Genomic DNA, 23,639 nt, shown 5'->3' with positions numbered 1-23,639 from the left:
ACAAATAAATTCCACTCAATTGTGTTCAAAACCAGTACTTCAAGACAGGAAGAAGGAAAAACAATTGCATAATTAGTGTGGTCAAGCTAACACAAATCGCAAGCCAGTGGCCAGCAAGGACCTAGGACTTTAACAGTTCCTTCCACTGAGTGAATGCTTTGCTGGAAGTTAGTAGAACAGTCCTTGACCTATTCCCTCAACTGCCAAGTTTGACAACACCAAATGCATCTTCCCCACCATCTTCATTTTCCTCCATTCTGGAGACACTGAACACAAGAAGCCCTGGCTGTCAACAGCCTGATCTCAACAGTGCCTACACCACTCCCGAGCACTGGATGCATCCATGTTCAACCCCTGCACTTTTTACATGCAAGGTGGTGGGACCAGGAGCCCAGGCCCTCGCCATAACAAGCCCAGCTCCCTGGACTGGGTCTGCCTCCCTTTTCCTGAATCCTTTGTTGCTATTCCTCTTCAGTTTCCCCTCGGCAGACGAGAGACCTGCTTTGATGTATACCACAGTGTACTTCACATACACCCCCCCCGTAATGAAATGCAATCCTAACCCAAGTTTTCTGGCAGTTTCAGCAAATGCTCTCTCATCTGATTACTCCTCCATGCGCAGAGGAGCTTCAGCTAATACTCCCTGTAAGCAATCAGAAGAGGATATTAAGACCAAGGTCCAAGCCTGGCTATAAAAATACTACAAACACCTGGAAATACAGACCTCCATGGTTTAACCCAGTGGCCTGCCACTCAGCTGAAGGTCGCCCTGCATCCTCGTCTTCTGATGCCACAAGGTCAGGGAAGAAGCATGGGAGAGCGACGCGGGACAGGATCAGCACACACCCGGTCCCTCCCTGCCAGATTCTTGCCGGCAGCTGCCCACATACATCCCAATCTCTTTTTTGGCAGCTGCACAGCCTGCACAGATAGCACCAACCAAATTCAAGCAGCTTCGTTCAAATTAAAAGAGAGTTTTACCCCCTGCTGACATAGCACTTAAACATCTATAGTCAGCGTCAGCTTCCCACAGGCTAGGATCTCCTCAGACTGAGTTTAACCGGAGTTGGGCGCTGCAACCCCGTTAGGAATAAAGCCCTTGGGGGAAAGCACGTGTGCCATTTCTCTGAAGCGAAGCATTTTGGATCTCAAGATTATCTAAGCATGCTGGGGTGTTACCCCTTTCCGGCAGCACTTGCTCCCGCAAGCGTTTCTGAGAAGGGATGCGATGCCCGACGCCCCAGGCCCGCGGGGGGCACAGGGGGCTCGCACCTCCCGCCTTCCCCACAGCGGCCCCGCCGCCGCCCGCTCGCTTCAGGCCCCGCCGCCTCGCCTCAGGCCGCCGCGAGGCTTCGGCGCCGTCTCAGCCCCGCGGCCGAGGGTTCTGCCGCCCCCCGCGCCCCCCGCGGGCCCCGGGGCCGCCCCCCGGGCCCGGCCCCGAGCATGCTCAGTGCCGCCCTGACCTACTTTCCCCGCCGGAGCCGGCAGCGGCGGAGCGGCGGGAGCGCACGGCACGGGCACGGCACGGCAGGGCACGGGCACGGCGCGGCACTGCGGCAGCGCCGCGCTCCGCCCGCCCCGGCCCCGGCCGCGGCCGCGGGCCCGGCGCCGGCATGGTGCTGCGCGGGGCGCGCTGAGGGGGCGCGGCGGCAGCGGGCGCTGCCGCGGGGCGGCGGCAGCGGCGGCGGCAGCGGCGGCGGCAGCGAGCGAGCGGGAGCAGCGGGCGGGCAGGTGAGCGGCGCGGGGGGCGCGGGCCGCGGTTCCCCAGCGGGCGGGCGGAGGTCCCGGGGAGGCGCTGCCTGCCGCCGCCTCCATCGCCCGCGCCGCCGGCACCTGCCGCGGCTGCCGGCGACCTGCGAGCCGGCTCCAGTGCCGCGGTGGCTGCGGAGCTCCGCGGTGAGCCCTGGGCGCGCTGTCCCGCGGCGGCCCCGGGCGAGCCCGGAAAGCCGGAGAGGGGTCCGATAGCCGTGCCGGGGAAGCGCTGCAGCTCGGCTGCCAGGCACGGCGCCTCTCCCGCGGTCGCTCTCCATCGCGGCAAGCCCGGCGTGGAGCGCCGTATCTCCCCGCGCAACGGGAGCGCAGTAATGCTGTGTTCAGCGTGAAAGTTCAGGAGATTATTTCAAATCAGCACCGAGTCTTGAAGGAAAGTGGTTTTCGTTAGGCAAAAATAAAGCTAACGACCCCAAGGCTTTACTGGAGCTTTCCAGCTCCTGCGCGCAGGATGCTCGCTGCTGTCCCGCCCTGGGAAGGGGAATGCGAGGTGACACCTCAGTGCAGAGATCTCTTCGATGGAGCTGTCTTCAAAGAGAGGTTAAGTTGTACTGCCTTAAATTTGAAATGAAGGATGCCTCATGATATTTTGCTTTAATTACCCATTTACTTCTCAGGATAGCCTCATAAGAACACTCAATTTCATAAGTGACCTGAGGGAAATAGAATTAAACACTTCAGAGTGGTCTCGAAATAATCTTTCCAATCCTGTTTCTTAACAGGGCCAATTCGAGCAGTATTGGACAAGGGAGCTTAAGAGAACACAGAGCGCTACTGAGTAGGCACTTTTCTAGTGCATTTATCTGAAGAGTCTTGTAAGAGACTGCACTTCCTAAAACAGCCCTCTTTCATTTGTTACATTGAAACATGTCAAATGGAGCCACCCTGATAACCCTGCTTGAGGAAATAAAAGTACCAACTGTGGCAAGATCCTAAATGCGACCTCGTTTGGTGCATGTTTGTCTGAAGGACTGTAGAATTATTTCAAAAGGAAGAACACAATGGATTTAAGGGGGGAAGAATGTAGATTTTAGTTCTTTAGAGTCATTATATTGTGAAAGAGTTCCTCTTTTCACTGCCATAGGACAAAGTATGGCAGATCTTTTTTAAGTGGAGACAGTATTTTGCATGGCAGGAATCCTTTGTCTGGCTTAACGTGTACAGTTAGCAACAGCACCATTGTTATACTTGTGGTTGCTATACTAGAAATCTTTTTTTTTTTTTTTTTTTTAGAAATCTGTCTCATTCAGACTGCAGCATATCTACATCAGCTGATGCTGAGTGCAGCTTACACAGCTGGAGTGCACATTGTGCACCCATTTTTTTCTGAAGAATTTGGAGTTTTCAGAGGCCTGGACAAACAGCGGAACATCCACAGCAAACAAACAAACAATGTTTTGTGTCCACTATGTATTTCCTGTCCTGAAGGTCCATAAAGTTTAGAGATAAAGTCAGTTACTCTTAAGACATTTAACACATGGTGGGAGTGGGGTAGTGAACTCTGAAGTGATCGATATCATACAACTCCAGCTGCCTTCCTGCCCTGTCCCCTTTGCCTCCCTGCAATTAGACAGGTCCTGCACGAGTTTGGAGAAGGAGGATGGAGTTGGCACATAACCTGGCTAAAGCACATTCATTGCTTTAACCAGGGGAACAAAACCCAAACCCAGCCAACAGAGTGTCTCATTTGTGACACAGTGACAGAGGCTTCTAGGGAATGATTTAAATGGGGAAAAAAAAAAAAAATCTCGATTTCAGTTCTTGTTACAGAGTTTGGAAAGTGGGGCTGGCATTTCTTTTATAGTTTAAGCTTCTTGCCCAGTGTAAGGCACCAGTGAGATGTGGATGCAATTTACAACAGGGAGAGTGAGCTTGCCAGCAACTAAAACAATCTGTACTAAGCTCTGCTAGCAAGGTCTTTCTCTCTCAGCAAATTGCACCTTTACTAGAAGGCTTTGCAGGAACAAATGCCTATGAGCCTACTTTGAGATGTCCTGGATTGTATTAATATGTCACCAGAAGACTGGCATAAGACCAAGAAGGTCTTCAATACTTCCTGGAATTTTTCATTCCTGCAAGTCTGTGCTGCCATCCATTCATGCAGACTTGTGGGCTTTTGCAAATATCTCTCCGTATCCTTAATTTTTTTATTATGTTTTGACAATTAAAACAGTGGCATTTTCTGCCCATATACAGACTCACCTTAGAAACATAATTTCCAACACAATGGAGAGGTTATCACTTTTCACCAGTTATTGTGATTAAAGTCATCCATAGCAGCATTTTAGAACATTTATCAGCAAAAACAACCTCTATACAGATGTGTGTAAATAACTTTATTTTGGAAAAGTGCCACTGTATGTGAAGGAATTTCTTATTGCATTAAGAGTAACCTACCTAGCCCAGACCTAATATTTAATTGACATGGGTCTGCCAAACTGGGAGTTTTATTCCAAGAAAAAATTGTTGCTGATATTTTTAAGTCATGCAGGGACCAGGGCACTGCAGCTGGGGGGGTGTGTGTGGTTCCCAGTCCTATGTGTGTGACTGTGTGGTACACACACACTACTGGATGCTGAGAAAGTTATGTACCTTTACTGTTACTCTTTTCAATGCAGCGTAGACCTAACTGGCACACAAGTGTGAAATTATAGATGTTCTTTAGTAAACTCTTGAGGGACTTCAGCTAAATTATTGCATACATATGGCAATATAAAGTCATGCTTGGAGAAGGCTGAATTGATCATGTTTGGGTACAAGCAAGACTTAAGCTGCTGTGTGGTGCAGGGTAAGCTTGTTTGAATTTGTCTTCCGTCCCCTTTGTTACTTGTAGAGGAAAGAGACGCAGACACCTTTAACCTGAAATAATCACTTTCAATTGAAATCAGTCATGAGCGTTTAGATTCCTTTAAATTCACCCTCTGACAAGGTTAATCCTGTCCTAATCATGGCATCTATGTTTAACCTCTTTGCCCTGTATCCCAGCAACTAGTAAATAAATATGAAAGCCAATCATTAAAAATTATATCCATCTTACAGTTCTAGAGGGATAGGGAAGAATCAGTCATACTCAAATCTATTTTCTCCTATTCTTTTCTCTTTTATGTTCTAAATAATATGGGAGTCTTTTGTTAAAATAGCATAATATAAGCTATATCAGTGCATTGAGAACATTCAGTCATTCAAAATTTAGAGTTTAAATAGAATTTTTAGCCTGAAAATCCTTCATATTTTTTCTAAACAAAACTTAATTTTTCTAATTTTGTGTTTCCTACATCTGGAATTTTCCTTCTTCCTTTGGAAAAAGAAAACCACTAGATGTGCTTAAGAGATGGTTAGCTTTGACAAGCAGAGCTCAAAGAAGGAAGTGGAAGGAAGTTTACTGGGCCACATTCTGCATTGCTATGTTCTTAGCAGAGTCTCATAAGCCTTGCCAAGAGCATAAGAGATCTGTTGCATTTGCTGACTTTGGTTATTTAAACTGTTGGCGGAATAATGCTTACAGAGTGCTGGAATAAATAAAAGATACAAGGTGCATAAAGAAAATGAAAGAGACGTAGAACTTGGTGAGGCCAGGCAAAGCTCAGATGTACATGGAAGTGTGGGGGGGATTCTCTCTGTGTCTTCATTGTACCTCCTTTCTCAACAGAGGGAACTCTAAAGCATTGATGCATTTGCATTTACTGTGACAGCAAACCAGCAGCTATGCTGAATGTTTGCAAGGAGTTAAGCAAGGAACTCTTAAAGCCATACAAATGTTTCTGGAATAAGAGTTTTGTACACCAAAATAAATTGAATGGTAATTGTACAGCCTATGAATAAATACAAACACTGAGTAAATCTAGATAATCTATATAAACAAAGGTTTTATTTCTAAGAATAAATTTTTTCAAAGCATTTATGCCTAATCAAACATAAGCTGTGCCTTGAAAAATCTCCACTATCAATAGTCTTGAATTTGCTTTATGATCTTGGCAACCTACAACTCAGTAGGACACTTTTCATGACAGTACCTGCCTTGATGAAGAACAGCAAGCTTCTCCACTAAATATAGAGCTTGGCTTGTGCTGCAGTCATTAAAATACCACATAGAAAGAAAACTGATTTCTCAGTCCATATTAGAATGCACAACCAAATTATGACTTTTTAGTGGAAGTTAAGCATTCAAGTTGCCTGAGTGCTTTTGTTGCTTCAGTGTATTTTGCAAAAAGCTGATTTGATATGGCACAGATGCTGGAATTACAGGAGCTGTGGCATCAAAAGGGGATTTTCCAGAGGTTTGGCATTATTAAGGTACTTTTAAATAATTATCGGTAATTACCCACCAACAGTCTTCATTCTTTTTTAGGTTAATGGGTTAGCATCTCTGAGTGACCATTGACATCAAGAGACTGTACATCTGACCATTCAAAGACATGATTAAATCAATGGGTCCATTCAAATATTTAGAGTGTAGCTCTAGGATGCCATATGCTTGCTAGTTTTGCAATACTGAGAAATGAAGTCAGATAAAGAGAATAAAGAGAGACACGAAGTAGATAAACTGAGGAGAAATTTACAGTAAAAAAAAAATCTAAAACATTTACACACTGATAAAGGCAACATGAAAACTCTTTCATTGTACAGCTGCTGAATAGAAAGGCATGTACTTCTTTCCCTAAATGAAAAGTCTGGATATAACATTAATTTTCAATTGCACATCTAAAATATGTAATCACCTTATCGCTTGCTGCTCTTTGCTGCAGTGTCTTGTTACACTATGGAACCCTGAAACCATGACAATTTTATCTTTATGATGCTTCTTTCCTTTGTTATCGCCCTACAGTGTTGTGTGTGTTCAGACCAAAATAATTTTAGAAGACAAAAACTGATAATGACTAAGTTTGATCAGGTTCTGCCATTAATAGTAGAATAAGCTACATCCCTTTATATATATATATATATATATATATATATATATATATATATATAAAATTATTTTTTTTTTTAAATCATTTGTCACCTTACAAAACAGATCAACTAATGTTTGCCTTTAAGAACTTACCAATACCTGCAAAATGTACAATTAATTTTTAGGCTCCTTTGTTATAATTTTTTTAAGACAGGAGTGCTAGAAAGGGTCTCCAGGTTGCCATACTGACAGCCCTTCCTGTTCACTGCCCTGGGTCATACACTCAGAGGATAATGCATATACAGAAGTTAAGTCCCCACATTCATCATAGGCTGTCATAATCTATGAATCTGTACTTGTAAATTAAATCTTCATAAATTTCCAGCCCTTATTTTATCCTATGTCAAGAAATTGAGACAATCACCTTGACGGAGATGATTCTCCCCATCTCCTCTGACCTTGAGTACTGCATCCAGGTCTGGGTCTTCAGCACAAGAAAGATGTGGACAGGGTGAAGCAAGTCCAGTGGAGGGCAACAAAGATGCTCACAGTTCCCTTGGCTGCAAATTAGTCTTCTCTGTATAGTAAAGAGGAGATGTACTGTTCATATAATGTAAATACAATGCAGAAGGCCAAACACTTTTTTTTCTTTTTTTTCAGGCTGTAGTCAACACTCTCAGCCTGTCTTATCATTCTAAAATGCTGCTACTCAAAAAATTGTGAAGGAGATCATGTAGACAATTTCCCAGCATCCCATTTAGCAATGGCTTTGGGATCCATCTGATTCAACAGCTTTTTCAAAGCAGGGCTAGCTCAGTCAAGTTTTGAACTTCTCAAAGGATGGGGATTCCATAGCCCATCTGGGCAATCTATTGCAGGGCTTGACTGACCTCCTGCATAAAAGGTTTTTCATAAATATTCATAGTTTCTTATGTTGCAGTATGTGTCCCTCATGTCATGTCCTTTCATAGCACATCTCTCAGGAGCCCATGTCTGTCTTCTCCATACCCTCCCATCAGGTGGCTGTATGCAGCAAGTGTGGAACCAGGCAACTGAGCACACATGGCCAGGGCTCAGCCCTATTGAGAGGTTTCCTAAAGTTCCTATGCAGCTGAAGGCAGCTGAAGAGACTAAATAAGCTAAGGCTGCCCATCTGGGAAGCCCCAGTCTAGACGTGCAGAAGGAAGCTCTTCATCTCACAAACATCACCAGCAGGTCACCTATTCGGCGTAGCCAGGGAAGCAGAAAGCCTTGAAACTACAAAGGACTGAAATCCCCCATCCAGGAGAATGAACAGAGCAGCTCTTCTGGAACCAAGCATTAGCATTTTATCAACTGAAAAATTATTAGAAAAATAAGTCAGATATTTTCTGCTAGTTGTAAATGAATGACATTTCTTTTCATCTGCATGTCTGGATCCTAATAATTAGACCTTTTCAGTAGGTGGTTCTCTCTCATAAGCCTATGAACTGGCAGTGAGCTTCTCACCTCTGTGGCAGAAGTTCCTTCATTTGCATTCTTGTTTCACTAATACCTGTTAACTTTTGCCCACTCTTAAAAGACATTTCCTATGGAAACTAGGAAAAGTAGGAGGTAGTTTTTGAATAATAAAAAAATAGCCTTAATTTTGTTTTATAGCATCAGCCTTTATATTTCTTTTAGACAAGTGAGAGCTAGAATGAAAATAATTTCATTTTCTTTGTCACTTACAAGCCAAGGAAGATAGCATTGGAATGTTAAAGCTATAGGAGCACAATTTATGCCTTTTGTAGTAAGTTGGCTTCTTGTGCTTCACTTATGAATTGAATAACCTCACAGTTAATAGGATTACACATTACTACAAGAACAAGAACAGGCCAGTCTTACCAGATGTGAGCAAGCCAGGAAAGGGTATGCATCATTGCCCTCCTTTCTGTTCTTTTGTGCTCTGTCATCATGTTGTTCTGCACAAATGCAGCACTTACAACCGTGACCACGCACCCATAGTGATTTTCTTTGGTGGCAGTAGTATGGGAAGCAAACACATCCATGACATGAACAAATAATTGGTCAGTCAGAACATGTCTCTGATTAATATTCCTAGTCAGTCCTAGATGTGTCTTCTGTTTAGACTGATGCCTGATTTTGGACAGAGAAGTTGTAACTGCAGCTTTTGTCCATGTTTCACATTAATTAGGAGTAAAACTATCATGCTGCAGCTCTACTTTTTCTGGAGTACATTCCAGGTGACTTCTCTGGATAGAAATGCATAGAGAGCATGCTAGAGCTGGCTGTCATGTCACTTAGAAGAAAAGCTTGTCATGTGTTCTCATGTAGCTCAAGTGTTTCCTTGGAAGTTAATCTCACAATCAGTAAATCTGTTACTTTAATATTTTCAATTTACACTGTTTGGGTTGGGGAATTAAAAACCAGAACTCTTTAATCTATGGACCACTGTCAAGCACTTTTAAGTGGTAAATGTTGCTCCAGATACAATACAGCAGGACAGTTTCCTGTACACATGTTCTAGGTTTTGGAGAAGAGTTTGAGCATTCCTTTCACTCTGTCTTTGGAGGTAAGCCTGTCCCCATACCATGGCTTTTGGTGGAAAACATAGCTCATAATGTCCAGGGATGTACTTTTTCCATTTCACACACCACAAATTAAAAAAAAAAAAAAAAAAAAAAAAAAAAAAAAAAAAAAAAAAAAAAGGAGGTATATATAACCACATTAATTGTATTATATAGAGTTTTTTGATAAGTATTTTATGGGTAGCTCATATGTTTTGGTGATTACATTCTTTCCATAACCAAAAATTAGCTCTTTGTTTATAGTGACCTTTTCATGGCAAAAATGCTCTGAGACTCAATCTGTTCCTACAAAGCGAGTCTCAGGATTCTTTCTTTAGAGTACTGTATTACTCTGAGTCTAGAGGAGTTATTACAGGAATCTTTGTTTTAGTCTAGTCAATCCAGCTTTCTCTGACTTAGGTCAGATTAAAAGATTACAGTTTTGGCTGCCTTCATCAAGTTTATCATGGGTCACAGCTAATTGCTGCCTCCTGTGGCCAAGATTCTGGGTGACAGCACTGTACCCACTTCTCCAATACTCTGAATTCTCTTCCTGCTTTGGCAGCTATCACTAGTAGTCCAATTTTGGTCTCAGTCTTCTCGCCATTTAGTTGTGTGATTAAACCATAACTCGTTACATCACTTATGTTTAGCAAAGCAGCTGGCTCCCAGATCTGTGTTTCCTGATATCCTCAGGCTGCTCTTGTGCCTATGGCAAAGCAGGAGGACAAGACTCTCAGCAAATCTTCCTTTGCACCAGCATCTGGTGTGAGCACATTTTCTACCCTTTCAGTTCTCTCTCTGCGTCCTCCTGCTTTCCTAACCTGACTAGCATTCTTGCTCATGCCCAGCAGGTTTGAAGAGGGTTCTGGACATTCAGGTCCCAGCGTGGCCACCCTGTAACTTACTTGTGTCAGTTGGGGCTAAGAAAACCTTCTTTGCTTTCTTCCATCTCCTTTTGTTTCCTGATAACATTGGAGAGGATGCGCACCAAAGGAAAGATTGCCTACTGCTTCCTAGTTGCCCTGGGAACGTTTGTCGAAACTTGTATCTTAAAACACCATTCTTCAGTGAGATCTCTCCCTGTCTCCTGAAACATACTCAGGCACTTCCCTGAATGGCATATGAAAGCAGCAACCTTCATTTCCAAACATTCTGCTTTAAACCTACTGCCTGATTATTCTTCATATTAGACATCAAACTGTAGATAGTTCAAAAAGAAATGTATCTACAGAGGTATTTAGTGTTTTCATAATATTTTACATTCCAGAAACATACATGAGAAAGCAGCAAGAAGAAGGAGTAGGTAAGAATCTTACACAGTAGACATAAATTATTAATCTCTATTTCCTAAAATTTACTACAGCTATTTATGGTTCCATTCTGGGCCAGAATGAGGGAGTCACTGTTACCTTCAGACAGGTAATCGACTCTTTGGCCATATTGTTTTTTTGCTATCACATTTGCTATCACATTTGCTATCACTACACAAAGGTACAGTTTCTGCTTCCGTATGCTCTGTGTTCAAAACACGTAAACATAGGGAATAGGCAACGCCTTACTGCCACCACACCTTCCAAACCTCCACCCACATCCCTGTGCTGTGCGCAATCAGTGGGCCATCAGCTACCTTGAGCTTCCTAATACACTGCTGGTCCCTTCCTTACGGGTTTTCTGTTCAGCCGCTGGGGAGATGCTATTTCATTTCCTTCTGGAATGCAATTTGCTCTCCACAATAAACACCTTTTTTTTGATTGCTACTGATTTTTCTCCTGTAAAAATATATGATAGACCCAAATATAGTAATAACAAGACCCAGACAGTAATTAGAACACAAAGCTTAATCAGTTTATATTGTTATCTTTTGCCCTTCCCATTGTCTTAATCCAGCCAGTCACAGTTCCTGCTGCTTTGCCAGGAAGTGTGATTTTGGCTTTTCTGTATGGCGCAATGCAGATCTGTGACACTGTACAGAAACATTTTGTAGACTGAATATGTGTAATAATGAAGAATGTCAGTCTCCAAGGTTAATGGAGTAGTAGAAATGAGATGTAAATAGTTACTGAAGTGAATAGGCAGAACTGAAGGTTTTTTTCCCAAACTGCTGACTCAGAGTGTACCTTCAAAAGCACAGACTCTACACGCTTTGCATAATTGGAAATAGATTTCTGAAGTCATTGTTGATATAGCTCTATATGACAAATGAGATTTGCATATTAATTTAAAGTTAAAAATTATTCTGTCTCTTCAAGAGAAATATTTCCACATTCAGTAATAATAAAAGCAGAGAAGAAACAAGGACAGGCTTGAAGCTGGTGCAGACCTCTACATCATGGCATTTAGTTTATCTAAAAGCATAGGTTTTAATTTCTAGTAATGATTCATCTTGTAAAATGGAAGAATTAATTTGCTTTCTCAGTAACACCTGTATCTATTTGTATGAAAGCAAGTTCATTGCTTTACAGAGAAGAGAGGATGCATAACAGAACAACCTAAATCAAATATTACTAGTGAAAGACAGTAACGTTGCTTTCTTTCCTTTTTGAATACAGAAGAAAATAGAGTAGGGGATTTTTCATTTGTTTCTTTTTATTTTAGTGTTTCCTTTATATGTGGAACTGATCTAGAGAGCTGATCTTGTCAGCGGTTATTTTGTGTGCTAAGGCAGATGAGTTACCATGAATCAAATGTATATTTAAGAAAATATAAAGTTTTTTTTGAAATATAAATGTTCATTTAGGGAAAGTTCATGAGATAAGTTTCCGATATTTGGATTCCAGATAGATTCCTCTTTCTAACTTTCAGTTATTTACCTTAGAAACATGTGAGTAGCTACAGTATAGTTGGACACTCTGTGATTTTAACATGATTTGTGGCCTTTAGACTCTTGAGTGAAATTTTCCAAGGTGCTAATTTTGAGGCCAACACTGTGCCCTCAGTCAGTACTGAATGCCAATTGTGTTCACTGGGAGCATAATGAGGCCAATAGAAAGCACATTTGTAACCGCCCCCCGCCTCTGTCCAGAAACTGAAATCACTGCTTCAGAAAGGCCTCATTGTGGGTGATTAGTTGAGGGAAAATACTAACGGAAAGTGTGCAAAAAGTACACAGGAAAAATGCTTAGTGCCACATAAGGAACAGAAAAGTCCTAACTTCATTTGTATCTCAAAGGAACATTAACCATAATTATGTCACTAGCAAGTACTCTTCTTTACGAATCTGCTCTAAAAATAACAAAACTGAAATTACTTTATCAAGCATGAAATAGCTTTTAAGAATAATCTTCCATGCTATGGTTTATTTTAGACAGTAATAGCTTAAGAAAAGTGAATGGTCTAATATGTTTTGCTCTGTGTTGCTGTGTTTGAGAAAAAATGTGTATATCAAGAATTCTTGCATTAGATCCAAAAACCCTTCCTGGAATTGTCCTTTCTTACACTGTGTTTTAAAGTTCATCTAAGACCATGCATGTAATAGAGTTGCAGCACTAAACTGGTAGTGACAGCTTTTAATGTGCTGTACCTCTGTTTTTCCTGATTTTGCAATTTTTTCTTTTAATAAAAAAGTTTTTAAAAATTTAAAAAAATGTCTTGAACTTTTGCTTTTGGCATAAAACTGTAGCTGCTACTGTAGTTAAACTGCTGCTAAGTGTCTGGGTGATAAAAGCCTTCTCCTACGCCTGTCACTCTGAACAACACCATTGTCAAGAAAATGTATGCATCTTTTTCCAGTAAGGATAAGTACTGTGATAACATTAGCATTTAGACAAGGCACTGTGCTGATGATTGTGAAATGCATTAATGGATGTGTCACTATTTTAAAAGAGCATAGCTAATGGATTGTTTATATATGCCGTCTCACCGTACTTATATATTTATTTTGTAGGATATTTTAAACATGAAATTGCACAGATCAAAGTAGAACTCTCCTGTGACCTGCTCACCTCGAGGATCTGCATTCAACAGAACCAGTTCCCTGGCAGTCGTGTACACCACTGAAGGAAAATGGACATACTGAACAGCCGCCACTTTTTGTACTTTCTGCCTACTACACGCCTTGTCATCTTATTAGCAGCTTTGACCACTGCTGAGGATGTGAGTAACAGCACTTTCAACCGCACTGACACACACTCGGGGGCCGCGCCTGCTGTGATCTCCCGCATCGACCACATCATAGTCAAGGAGGGCCAGAGTGCCTTGATCGACTGCAATGTCCAAGGGAGTCCCAGTCCACGTTACAGATGGTACAATTCCAACGGTCGCCTGCTCCAAGAGGAGGAGAATAAAGGTAAACCTTACTAATAGCACTGATGTGGCCTGTCCAGAGACACAGCTGATTTCAGCAAGTTGACAGATAATCTGAATTTAATGGCCTGGCTCTGGTATTTTCCTGTGTGAAAATAAATGAAAGCCTGGTGGCAGTTATAAATTTTTTATGCACACCTTGGAAGAAAACAGTAACTTTTTACGTGTTATTTATAGCAACACATTGCAAGAAGCTGAAGCAATTAACAGAAGGTGTAGACAGGCCTCTTTTCATTGGAAGACTTCGGGTTCCTGTTTCTCATTCTGTCCTCCTTTGTTCTTCCTGGCACCACAAAAAGATTAAAAAGCTGTTTCCCAACTCAAAGGAGGATTCTCATGACATATGAGAATAGTTTGTCGGTGTGAACTCAACAGAGCTAACTCCCTGATATGCCTGCTGTCTTTATGTGCAGTGCCATGGTAGTGTGAGAAACAGGAGATGCCCTGAACAACCAAGTGCAAAACCAATATAGGGCAGCAGTCAGAAGGACAGCCCAAATTTGAGCCTTCCTGGCTTTAGTTAAGACTCTTCGGTGGCATTTGCCAGAGACCATAATTACACATGAGCTTATTTTCCATAAATGGAAGGTTTGGGTGATAATCCTAGTTATACTTCTAGAGAGTGTTTGAGGGTAGTGTGGGTATATGAAAGGTGGTTTTCCTTATGTAATCCTTCCATAGTGACTGCTTTGTTCACTGTATGATGAAATAAACTCTTACTTGTAAGACAGCATGCCTAACTAATGGCTGACCTGACAGGGAACTCTGCTGTGATGGGAGTAACGATTGACCCAGCTTGATGTGAAAGAGCAGTGTGTATCTGTAAGAGCTTCCTGCATATCTGGTTATGTTTTACAGTACAGCATGTTATCATTTTCTGAGTAAAGCTAGAGAAAGGAACTACTTGAATACTAAGCAGATTTTTGAACATGATTTGTGTGGTTGTGGCAACCACAGCGATTAGTGTGCTGGAGAGTTTTGCTAAGGTTAACTAATAGAAAATTTCCCCTGAATTAGGCATCTAAATTTAGGTCTTTGTGTAGTCAGCTGACAGAGGTAGCTAAAACAAATATTTAGGTAGGTAAGCAAAAACTTTGACCAAATCAGTAAAAAGTACAGATGTAGTATTAAGACAACATTACTTTAATTTAGAATTTCAACAGTGCAATACCTCCTTTAAGAGACTCTCTTTCTGTAAGAAATGTTTCTAGCATGTGGCGTTAAGTAGGGCATTGAATTGTTATCAAAACCTAGCAATGATACCTTTTCTAATCATTGTTTTCTTATGTGGGTCAATAAGTCTGTCAGGATCCACTGGCATAGACCCAGTCACTGAGTCACAGTTCAATGCCATTATGTCATTTAGAACAGTTGGAGCCAGGATACATCACAAGGCATCTTGTTATTTCACAATTAATAGGAACCTACTTTGCAAAAGGGACCAGCATTCCAATTCAAACAAATACTAAGCAGCAAATACTCTGCATTTTTTGTTATGCTGGAGGTGGAGGAAGAAGTGTCATTTATTACAGATGCTGACATTTCCTCTGTAAAGGAGTTTTCCCCTGAATTTGCCTAACTTTAGCAGGTGGGGGTGATTTTTTTTAATGTGAAGATCTGATTTAGACTGAGCTTTTATTTATTCTGCAAAATGATTCAGCTGTTTTCAAAAACTATGCTAGAGTAAAAAATATTGTTCCAGTTAAGTTAATACTTCTAAGTAAGAGGATAAAAAGATGTAATTAAGAGCTGTCTCTACACAGGAACTGAGGCAGGGATCTTGTGGGAATAGTTTCTGCATAGGCTTCTACTGGAGATAATGTAAAAAAACCAATTTGGGTAAGCCATGTTTAATTAAAAAAACTTTGAACATGGTAAAAGCCCATAACTACTCTGAATTAAAGGGGTTTTTGGCTAATGAGAATTGCCCACAGTTCCTTCCCTGAAAGAAATAAGAGGAAAAATAAAAATAGAACAATCTTTCTAACAATGAAAGAACTTCTGTGAAAAGAATAAAATAAATGTAGAGCAAAGTATACACCAACCTGTGGCAGGACTGCAATCCTGCCTTGTGATTTACATGATTGCACAGGGATTTTGTGCAGGTTTAGTTCTCTGATCACTGGTTCTGTATGTTTTTCAGCTGCCTTAATAGACTTCAATAGTCGTTGGTTAGGTTAGGTTTAAGGGAAAAAAAGACTCTGATGGTGAAGACAGATGAACACCTGACATTCCTTTTTGTGGAAGGTTATTGAAATTCCTTTACATTCAGCAGATATGTGTCAGGAATGGCTTGGGATTGTGTTCCAGAGATTGAAAACAGTTGCGACTTCCTCTGACCAGCAGTATGTACTAGCTGATCTTGTTGGCTTATATCAGCCTTTGTTATTGCTTCAGAAGGAAATCTTCTGTATGACATCTCCCTGTATGAAGCATTCAGAAGGCACAGAAGCATTCCTCTTTCTGGCTGTTCTCCACCATATGAACACTTCCAAGACTGGGTTTACAATAATTGGAAATAATTGGCACCAGGCTTTCCTGTTGGAGTTGACTTAGGTTTTTTATAGCAAAGTTGCAATTTAAGAAGTTATATCACACCATATAAAGAAAAAATATACATCCTCAGCTCTTAAATAGTGTAGTGATATTTGAATAAAAATGAAGTTCACTTGAGGAACTCAAAATCTTAATTCATTACCAATATATAGTGGCAAATACAGTAACTAAGTGATTCTTGAACCACTTTAGCTGTGACAGGAATGATGACTTTTTAACATGTTGTTTCAAATGCAGTTTCATACCTAAATTCTTCTGCTGTGCCAGGTTCAATGAATATGAAGCATTCATGTATATGAAATGTATATGTCCATGCAGAGGACAAAGTTATCAATTATATTACATTGATAGAAATTACTTTTAAAGGTAAAAGAAGTTCTTTTTTGGTGTGTGCTGTGTTACCAACAAACAAGGTAAACCCAAAACCCTGTCATGGTTCTTCTCCTTCCCATCTATTTTACTCTTCCTTTCCTACTTCCCTCTCTTCAAAAGCATACCTCAAAATCAGTTTCTCAACACCTCAGAGCGCAAGCAATGTAGTATATTATGTCTGAAATGTTGGGGTTTTTAAAGTTTACATAAACAGAATTATATGAGCTACTCTAACATAACACCAAAAATAACCCCCATTTGTAAGCAAATGCATTGTCAGGGAACAAAACAAGGAGGACTTAGTAGGTTTTTCTGACTCACAATCCCATTGATCCTGTTCTTTGAGGAAGTGTGACCTGTGTTTGGGAGGCTCTCTGGAGTAGATTTATATTTGTAACTTAACTGACCACAAGATTGAGATAGATGTGATGCATATCAGCATGTTTTATGACACCCTTTTAAGTCAAGCCCTGACTATCCAGAGTTGATGTCAGGGATTTCATAATAACATAGCTAGGAACTCAGGCCTGTATGATCGTAAATTCTTTGTCTTCTTGTGAACATTATTTCCTTCTTGCAAAACCTCAAGCCAGTTTGATAAAGCTGACGTTTAAGACTATGCTGATCATGTGACAAAATACTTCTAAGTTACTCTGTTTCCTCTCCAACAGGAAAATGGTGGTTTCTTGACAATGGGCTACTAAACATTACCCGCGTGTCATTTGAAGACAGAGGTAAATACACATGTGTGGCATCTAATACGTATGGCAGTGTTAACAATACTGTGACGCTGAGGGTAGTTTTTACCTCTGGAGATATGGGAATCTACTACATGATTGTCTGCCTTGTCGCTTTTACCGTTGTTATGATACTGAACATTACTCGGTTATGTATGATGAGCAGTCATCTGAAGAAAACCGAGAAGGCAATCAATGAATTCTTCAGAACAGAAGGGGCAGAGAAACTTCAGAAGGCTTTTGAGATTGCAAAGCGTATCCCAATTATCACATCAGCCAAAACGCTCGAGCTTGCCAAAGTAACCCAGTTCAAGACCATGGAATTTGCTCGCTATATTGAAGAGCTTGCTCGGAGTGTACCTTTGCCACCTCTCATCATGAACTGCAGGACTATAATGGAAGAAATTATGGAGGTTGTCGGTTTGGAGGAGCAAGGACAGAATTTTGTACGGCAGGCAGCAGAAGGCCAGGAAACCACTGAAACAGATGAGCTTTATATGATCCCAAATGCTTTGACGCGTAGTGAATCTCCCACAGCTGACTCAGACGCATCATCACTGCATGAGCCACCTCAACAGATTGCAATAAAAGTGTCAGTTCACCCATTGTCAAAAAAGGACTGCATGGATGGTCAGTCACAGGAAAGCATGCAGTTGGACACCAAGGAAGAAGACACTCCTCAAACACCAGCACTTCCTGCAGAGCCCCTTCCAGAGCCTTCTGCTGAACTCGGTTCTGATGACACAGCATTGGCAAATGACAAAAATACATGCGTTATATATGAAAGCCATGTATGATAGTTACTCCTGAATCTATGCATAGCAGGAAAATCAGGTGGAGCTCTTTTAAAAATACATATTGTACTTGCCGCTAAGCCTTACCTGGAGACTATCATAGCAAAAGCATGTAAGTGGATTATTTGGCACTTTCTTCTCAGTTTGAGTTTAGTTTACCATGATGTATGGCAGAGTAATTGCTATTACATTAATATGAATTGCTCTTTTTGATTAGGAGTATTTCCAAGAAACATTTACCTCAGCATTTTCTAGGTTGGAGTCACCTGTAGTGGCCTCCTGGAAGTCACTAGTAGTCTTTGATGTAGGACACTTGAATTTACTAAACATAAAACTGGTTTCCATTTTCCTCCTTCACTCTCATTATTTCCATCTATTGCATTTTTGCAAATATTAACTTGTGAATTTGAAATATTGCCCAAGAGGCAGCACTCCAGTAGCTAAATAAAATCCTAATAGATCCCATTTACAAAGCCTGTTTGCTCAGCTGCATTGTGATTTAGAGGGCTATTAAAGAAAGTTAAAATGTTTCCATTTCATTTGAGACCACACTGCTTAGCCACATGGGAAATAGTTTTCCCTTTTTTATGGAATGAAGATGCCAACAATCGTTTGTTTTGCATGAAGAAACAAGTTTGAGGTGTAAATTACTGATGGGAAAGACCATAAACATGGTACAGAAAGTTGCAGTCCAACAGCTCTGCAGGGGTTTTTTGCATACATTTGAGCATTGTCTATGTTGCCAGAAGTTTATACGGAAAACAGCTGCAAATATGCAAGATGCCTTGTTTTGAAGTAACAGTTTTAGTAGCAGTAACTATGAGTACCTTACCAGAAGACATGCAGGTCCATAACAGTCCTGCAAATGCCAGTAATCAGTTGATGACAAGGCTGAAATGGCAAAATACCCTTTTATTCGGCTTCTTAATTTTGAGCAAATTCATATATTTTGAGGACCAAGCCTAAATTCATATATAAGCATCAGTTTGAGAGTGTTGTATCCAAACTGAAAAAAAATATAATCAAGTGTCCTATAAAATTACAAAGACAGTCATGCAAACTGGTAAATGTGACATAATTGTGTTGGGATTTTGGGAACCTCCTACATGTAGGATGTTCACTGCTTGAGTACATGTGACTCTACCCCAGTAAAGCTTTAATGATCACAGCAATTCTGGCATTAAAAAGGATCAACATTTCTGCCAGGAAATGCCAGCAGTGGAAGGGAAGTGATAATTTGTCTTGCAGACAGACAATAAAAAGTACCTTCTCTGCAGTGAGTCTGGAAAGAAAGCACTTACAAGGAGTTTGTGTAGGGTTAATAGCATATTACTTAATTACCTGACACATTTAGTTTGGAACTAATGAACAAACGATGACCTTGTAGTGTTTAAGAAGGATTGTAGTATAAATATAGACACTTAAAATAAATCTGGAATCAAATATATTGTAGAAAAAGAAATCTCTTAGGTCTGTGGGGAGATGATGCATGGATGTCTCTCTGGACATTTTAACAAAGCATCCACATCTCCATAAGGTGTCTGTTGGAGGCAATCAGTTGTATTAACTGCACGGGTAATCAAGACCAGACAAACTCAGTGTTGCAGGTACATAAAAAACCCTTGATAATGAACTGAGGTCTTATGTCAACTTCCTCATGTTAAAGCGCAGAGCCTCACCAGCAGTGCAATACAGGAATACCCCATGACTTACATAGGTGATGCAGAGAAGGCTCCCAATTTATCTTTCTGCGGTTATAAAAAAAAAGTGTTTAATAATTGAATTCAGATTTTACAACCAACTTGTGAGAAACAGCAGCATTCAGATGTCTCATATTTTTTTGTGCTCACCACAGTGACAGGTTTCTATACAAAATGCCTTTGTACATGCCCAAAAGGAAACATGCAAGGGCAAAGTCCCTTTCAGGAATATGACTGGAAATATTTGTGCTCCCTCAAAGCAATATAAATGTAAAAAAGAAGTTAGTTTAAGAGAATATCATAAAGAACCTCACTTCTGACCAGTGCGATTGACCATAATATGCAAATTTGTAACTTTTGTCTGAATCCAAAGGACATTTCTGTTTAGTGTTCACATCAGTTTTTCAAGTTACTTGATTTGCTTCTGATATGAAAAAGACCAAGGGCAGAAACAAAAGCAGGAACTTGCACTAAACCCCTTTAATTCACTTTAACCTCCTGAGAAGAGATGCATTGATGTTTCTGCCTGCCCAGCATTTACAAACAATGCCCATGCATTCTAAAGTTACCTACCTGGTGCCCAACTAAGATTGCACAGAAAAGCAAGGATGTTCTCCTTGAAAGCATAAAAATAACATTTAAATTACACTTTAAATTTTTTTAAAAGTTGTAAAAATATTTATTACAGTATTTTAATTTTAATCTTTTTAAACTATGAAGTTTTTACAAAAGAGCTCAGATCCCTTTATGTACTTCTATGGTGTTCTGACCCTGACTGCTTCTCTCAGGCTGTCCTCCAGACTCTTTATTATTTATTTATTGAGAAACATTTGAGAATAAACAATCCCCATAGATTTCTTCAGTATCGCTGTGTAAACTTCCTTGAAGATACAAATGATGTTATTCCCTAGAGGCTGCCCACAAAGGGCATGTTTGAAGTACACACAAATGCACATTGCAAACCACATATAAGCAACGGGTACTTGGATTAGATACATGCAATACATGGAGTGCTTGATTCCTGCTGTTGCAAGGTCACTCAGAGCTGAGAGTTCACAGGTAGAACTGCTCCAACCAGTCTGGACATTTAGCTTTGTGTTATTATTGGAATAAAAACTAAACAACAGTGTAGATGAAGAAAATACAGATTTTATACAGAACCTGTGGTTCTGATTTATGTGGTTTTTTGGTGGTTTTGTGTCTGCTGCTCAATGTCTTATGCATCCATTACATGACACTTCTAATACTAAAGCTTTTTATATGCTTTCAGGAACTTCCTTTGTGGAAGACAGACGGGAAGCAAGACCTGTCTTTCCTGTTCCAAACCTTCTGGCTGTGCTATTATAAAGTATGCAATTGTGTCTTGCAGTATTTCTTAGCAAATGGCTACTTTATGGTCCAAAACTACAATTAACAAACATAAAATTAATAATGGCTCAAAGAAAACATTAATTTTTGCATTGTTATATATTTTCATGCACCTTAAGCACTTCAGGAGCATTAATCTGCTCCTGTCATCAGACTATGCACACTTTTTGTTACATTTTTCTATTTATTGTACCCCTGAACACTAATGGTTCTTAAAACACTCAGAATCTGGAAAATCCAGTCCAACTGAAATTGCATTCTAAAAGCAAAGGAACACCTAGCCAGGCTTAATAAGGAAAAGAGATTTGCACAATATATTTACACCATTTTCAAACATTTTTGCCAAACTTCATGAAAGATGACTAGATTTCTGCAGCAGAAGAAAATCAGTGTTGGGTTTGAGTAAATGTAAGACCATACTAATCAGACCACTTAAACATAGTCTTCACTATCTATTTTCTCAACATTTTCTTTTTGAGCAGCGTTTGTTTACTGCTGATCCTTTTTTTGTTCTCTGATTTGAGCATGTTTGTGATGATACCTACCTTTCAGTTACTTTTTGTCTGTCATATAAAAAAAATTAAAAGAACCCACAGACCAGCATTTTTGTGCAGGTTTGTTGGTACTTGGTAAGGCACAGAAGTACACTCCTGTGCTTAAAAACTACTGTATAATCATAAGACTTGCGAAATAACATATATGAGCAGATGTTGATTTTTTTAAATCAGTGCCTGTTTTCTTCTAATGTAGATATGTCAGTTCCTTGATTTGCAGTTACCTTTTGACAAAAGTACTGTAACATATAACCAGGGCTTTCTGACTTTCAGTTTGGTCAGATTAACTAATTCTATAAAGTGTTAACAGTGTCAGTTTTTCAAAGTTCTCATGGGATATCTTGGCAGCATGCTATTTTAAGAGTTGGCCTCTTAAGTATGCCATATTTAGTGGGACAACTGAAAGCTTCTTAGATGCAAAGGAAATGCTTGCACTAAAGTATCGTAAGTTATATTTCATTTATTATGAAATCCTTTTTGATTTTATAAGAAATGTGAGACAAATATGAATGTGTTCTTTTGAGAAGCAGTTGCTGTATTTTGATTTAAATAACTGTTATGATTTTATAGCTCACGGCCGTAAACCACAAAGAGAAAAGTTCATGCTGAAGTGGCAAAATGAAATGTGATGTAGCTTGTACATTGATCATTGTTTCAATAAAGAATTTGCACAGAGTATGCTGAGTTTGTAGACATTCAACAAGATATTTACAGTGCCACAACACCACTTTTCCATAGAAATGGATACTTGATAGCCTACATCCTGCACCAATTTTTGGAATAACCAGCTCAAACCTTTTCTCTGTTCATTTTTTTTCCCTCCCTGTCTTACCTTCCTATACCTTCTTCTGTCTCCAGCAGCTCTGCGGTGCCACTTCTCAAAAAAGAACAGAATGATGTTAGTTGTCAGGGCAAGTGTTTCTGCACCCGAGGCACCTTTGTTCCAAACTGACCTTTTATTAGTCCCCAAATGGATTTTTTTCCCCCAGCTGTACCAGGCTCTAATGCTGTGTACTATATTTAGCTCTCTGGCTCCCAGGCCCAAACTGAGTCATTTTACTCTTCCAGTAAAGGCTGACTTGTGAGTCTATGATATCATGTGTAAGTCTGTAAATTGGGCAAAAACGGTAATGTAAACTGAAGCTAAGTCACCAATTTCTTATTCAAAATCAGAATGTAGGCAGCAAATGATAAATGTGGCACGCTTAGGACACTCAAGTTATGTTATGAGAAGCTATTTCATACCACAAGACAAGGCAAAAATGAGAAAAGAAAAGCCAGACTTGAATAGCATAAAGAATACATGTTTGTGATTGAGAAGAAATTCAGCATCACTCTTAAATAATTTTGCCATCCTATAGCCAGTTTCTATTTTGAGAACAGATTCCTGTTACATCTACTCTAACCAGAACCTCTCCTATGTGGCTAAGGACCTTAGGCATGACAATAGTACCAGAGTTATCAAGAAGAGCCTATTCTCGTTTATCTGCCATTTTAAAATTTATTTTCAGGACCATTTAGCTATGTATCAAATGCCGTTCACAGACTACCACCCTGTCCTGTTGTGGAGCCACAGAGTTTGAGATCTCATGTTGAAGATGCAGAAGCTGCACCTTCTGAGATATATTTGCCTTCTTTTGTATAGATTTTGATTTTACCACACAATAAACCATTTGTATTTATTAACAATTCAGGCCCAGTCAGTCTCAATTGATAAATACAAATACAGAGAAGAAAAATAAAGGCCAGAAAGACTTCCCTCTTTCTGAAGCATCTTATTGCTTCTTCCTCAAGGTTAGCCCTGATTGACAGACAGCTCCTGAGGTGTTTGGGTATCATTTAACTCCTTCCTCCTGGTGAACACTACCAAAGAAGCTGCCTTCTAAAGAGACACACACAGATCTTGCCTGTTTAAAATGCTTTGTTAACCTTCTCTCTAATACACGCAGAGCAAACAGCCTCAGGAAAAGGCAATTAAAAAATAGAGAGAAATTTAAGAAGATTAAGGTGGAAAATTTAGTTGCTCACTGAAAACATTCAGAG

General features: G+C 40.2%; 1 protein-coding gene across 4 annotated transcripts; it reads left to right on the top strand.

The window, feature by feature from the left end:
- The first annotated feature begins 1,684 nt into the window (after positions 1 to 1,684).
- MFAP3L (microfibril associated protein 3 like) lies at positions 1,685 to 23,425 on the top strand. Of its 4 annotated transcripts, XR_005701081.2 has the most exons (5): positions 1,698 to 1,731; positions 3,004 to 4,558; positions 13,097 to 13,498; positions 17,115 to 18,086; positions 20,945 to 23,425. XR_005701081.2 is itself a non-coding variant. In XM_058420515.1 (4 exons), exons 3-4 carry the CDS (start codon positions 13,216 to 13,218, stop codon positions 17,975 to 17,977), a joined length of 1,146 nt encoding a protein of 381 aa, XP_058276498.1. In that variant the 5' UTR covers positions 1,698 to 1,731; positions 3,004 to 3,220; positions 13,097 to 13,215; the 3' UTR covers positions 17,978 to 23,425. The 4 variants fall into 4 exon arrangements, 3 of the variants coding, with proteins under 3 accessions (XP_039921413.1, XP_058276498.1, XP_058276497.1); XM_058420515.1 differs by having other exon boundaries at positions 3,004 to 3,220; positions 17,115 to 23,425; XM_058420514.1 differs by having other exon boundaries at positions 17,115 to 23,425.
- Positions 23,426 to 23,639: the final 214 nt, after the last annotated feature.

Source organism: Hirundo rustica, chromosome 5, assembly GCF_015227805.2.
Source record: "Hirundo rustica isolate bHirRus1 chromosome 5, bHirRus1.pri.v3, whole genome shotgun sequence".
NCBI lineage: Eukaryota > Metazoa > Chordata > Aves > Passeriformes > Hirundinidae > Hirundo > Hirundo rustica.
This window is presented reverse-complemented; position numbering and strand designations above follow the sequence as displayed.